Below are 2,933 nucleotides of genomic sequence, written 5' to 3'. Positions count from 1 at the left end.
TCAGAACGAACCAAGCAAAGATTGAAGTCATAGTCCATGCCAGAAGGCAAGGATAGCCGACAGCACCAGAATTTCATCATAGACAGCAAAGGAAGAAGAACATCTGGCAAGGAATTGAATGGATCTCTACCTTGGTGTTGGCCTGAAAAGGCATCTTCACCTTCCCCAATCATGTCAAGGAGAGACTGATACTGTCCTGGCAGTTCTATCAGCAAATGTTGCTGTAGCTCTCCCTTCGGCTCAAGCTGAAGATCTTCAAGACCCCCATCAGATTGATCCTACTCTACGTTTACCAGAACTCGATCTATCGGCGGGTTAGAGACATCACCCTTCAGAGGGCCAAAAACAGTGCCATCCATGAAGCTCTGGGAGTTCATAGGCCAATCGCACTCCAAATCATTTGATTGGCTGAAAGCCTGTGCTAGTGGCCTCTCCATCAAGACCTGGAAGGTGGCAAGACACTGTCATAGTGGGTCTGGATTCCATGGTCTGAATCTGATCTCATTAGGACCACCACTGCAACTAGCAGAGCATTGTACCTACACACTTGATGTGCATCCCCTGGTTGAAAAGATGCACTCTCTATTTTTCCTAATTTTGCCGAAAGACAAAATCAATAGTTGCTTATGTATATATGTTTATTTTAAATATTGTACATATTGTATTATGTAAGTTATTTTTTTAGATTAGGATGTACGAAAAAAAGGCTAAAATTAGAACATTGCTGAGTCCCTTTCGGGCTCCTTCAGAATGCCTCAACTTGATTTTCAAGTATTCTTGGAGTTGTTTACAAGACTGTTAACCTTAACATTCTTCCACTGTATTATCCCCCACAGGTTTTGAGGACTGGTTCACCTCATACTCGTTACGGGAAAGGAGACTGGTGCTTTTTCCTTGCATAACCCCTTCCTTTACAAAGTCTGGAGACTGTTTCCCTATAGTGTTGCCTAACGCCCTTAGGTTTACCTCCCATTTATCTTAGCATTTCTAACCCAGGAAAAGTCTCAAGACCTTCCATACCAGAGGAATTATAGGAAACATCGGAATTTCTCCCATCAAGAGTATATGCGAAGAAATATAATTAGGAACAATTAGTTTTGCATTCATAATATCATTTACGAAAAACCTATGTATTTATGACAAATCATTTTGTTTACATCTTTTGTCACTTTAACACTATTAGTGGTTCCTAGCAAACACAGATTAGATGGGAAAAATAGATAACAAAGGTTGATGGAAGTAATATAAACTTCGAAAATTATGTTATGTATTAACCTCTTGTTTTGCATGTGCACCCCTCATGACTTCTTGTTTTCCTTAAGTAAAAGCAATAATTTAACTTTTAAAAAATTGAAGGCTTCTAATAAAGTATTCAGTCACACAAGATTCAAAAATGGCATTTTTTTGGAAAAAAAAATTAAAAACAATTTTTCAACAATTCTATATATTTTTGAGACTATTGAGTCACTGTAGTGTTCTCTTTTAAGCGCACTCTAGCGGCGTCATAGGTTATCCGAAAATTAAAAGGAATACATTCAGATAGTGAGAAATTTTGTCTACTTTAATTTTGTATAAAAATGTTCATCTGTCTTAGTTTCCACGTGTGATTCCAAGTGAATGATAAAAACAAACATTTTCCCTTTTATTGTAAAACCAGCGGCCTGGCGACAACAGGCTTTAAAAATTAGATAAGGTAGAAAATTCTGAATGAAGCAAAATTAGGAGAATGAGAATAAAGCGGAAAATTGGGGACTTGCTATTCTAGCTTGCCAGAAAATATTTAAGAAAACCCCCCACTACAAAATGTTAATTTCCTTTACACTAAGTGCACTACTTTCAGGACTAAACCTGAACCAATTTATGAATAACATTTGTTTAAAATTATTTAAATATAAAAAAAACTCACCACATTTTGATAATGCTGTTTCTAAATCTGCTTCACCTTCGGTGTTATCTAATTCTGAAACAAAAACAAAATTCCTTAAAACTTTTATTAATATTTACTTCAGTTAATTAGAATTGAAATCATTACATTACATAAAAGGTCTAAAATGGATGGTTTTCAAAATGTACGAAAGAACAAAGGAAAGTCGAAATGAAGTTCACCACTAAATCATTGTAATTTCTTTTTATATTTAAATATTTTTATCTGAATAATATCATAAAGAACATTTAAATTTGTGTCTGAAACGACAAGAAACTGCTCGTAGATTTCGATTGCTACAACACCTACTTGACAAAGGCTCTAAACTTCCCATTCACTACAAAATATTATTATACACTATGAAAATCAGACCGATTTGGACATATGGAATTGAGCTCTGGGGCTCTACCAAACCATCAAATTTCTCCCGCATCCAATCCTTACAACCCAAAATCTTATGTAAAATCCTTGATGCTCCTTATTACGTTACAAATAAACTCATCCACAAAGACCTTAACATCCCATTCGTTGCTGATTTGGGAAAAACATATATGCGTCTTTTCATTCTGAACTTCTTACTAGGGATGGGATATCGAAAGGAAAATATCGATATCAATATCAATGTTGATATCGGATAGCAATATCGATATCAATATTATATTGGAACTAAAATATCGAAATATCGATATCGAAAATTTAACGAATTAAAGTAATAATAATTATAAAATGAAGACACATGAAGACATTGCAAGACATATGAAGACTTATTTTATGTCATACCTAATCAAAATATATAAGAAACTCTTAATAACTATGAAACACAACCATATCATAAATATAACAAATATAAAATAAAATATAATTGTTTTATTGAAGAAAATTTAAAAATAGATTATCGATATTTTATTTTGATAAGTACATACTTATTTCGATATTTCCTATTGTCGTAATCGATAGGGAATATGAACATCAATATTCCAATATTATTTTATCGAAATATCGATATTTT

General features: G+C 33.7%; 1 protein-coding gene across 2 annotated transcripts in view; it reads right to left on the bottom strand.

Annotated features, from left to right (window-relative positions):
• The window catches only part of LOC106681849 (synaptic vesicle glycoprotein 2C), an 82,457-nt gene that overhangs the window by 55,552 nt on the left and 23,972 nt on the right, over positions 1-2,933 (bottom strand). For both annotated transcript variants that reach the window (XM_067046243.1, XM_067046242.1), the window contains exon 2: positions 1,907-1,960. In XM_067046243.1, coding sequence (XP_066902344.1) covers positions 1,907-1,960 — 54 coding nt within the window. The remainder of the gene's footprint in view (positions 1-1,906; positions 1,961-2,933) is intronic.

This window comes from Halyomorpha halys, unplaced genomic scaffold, assembly GCF_000696795.3.
Source record: "Halyomorpha halys isolate HHAL.00 unplaced genomic scaffold, Hhal_1.1 Scaffold370.1, whole genome shotgun sequence".
NCBI lineage: Eukaryota > Metazoa > Arthropoda > Insecta > Hemiptera > Pentatomidae > Halyomorpha > Halyomorpha halys.
The sequence above is the reverse complement of the archived record's forward strand: the minus strand, read 5'-3'. Positions and strand labels throughout refer to the sequence as shown.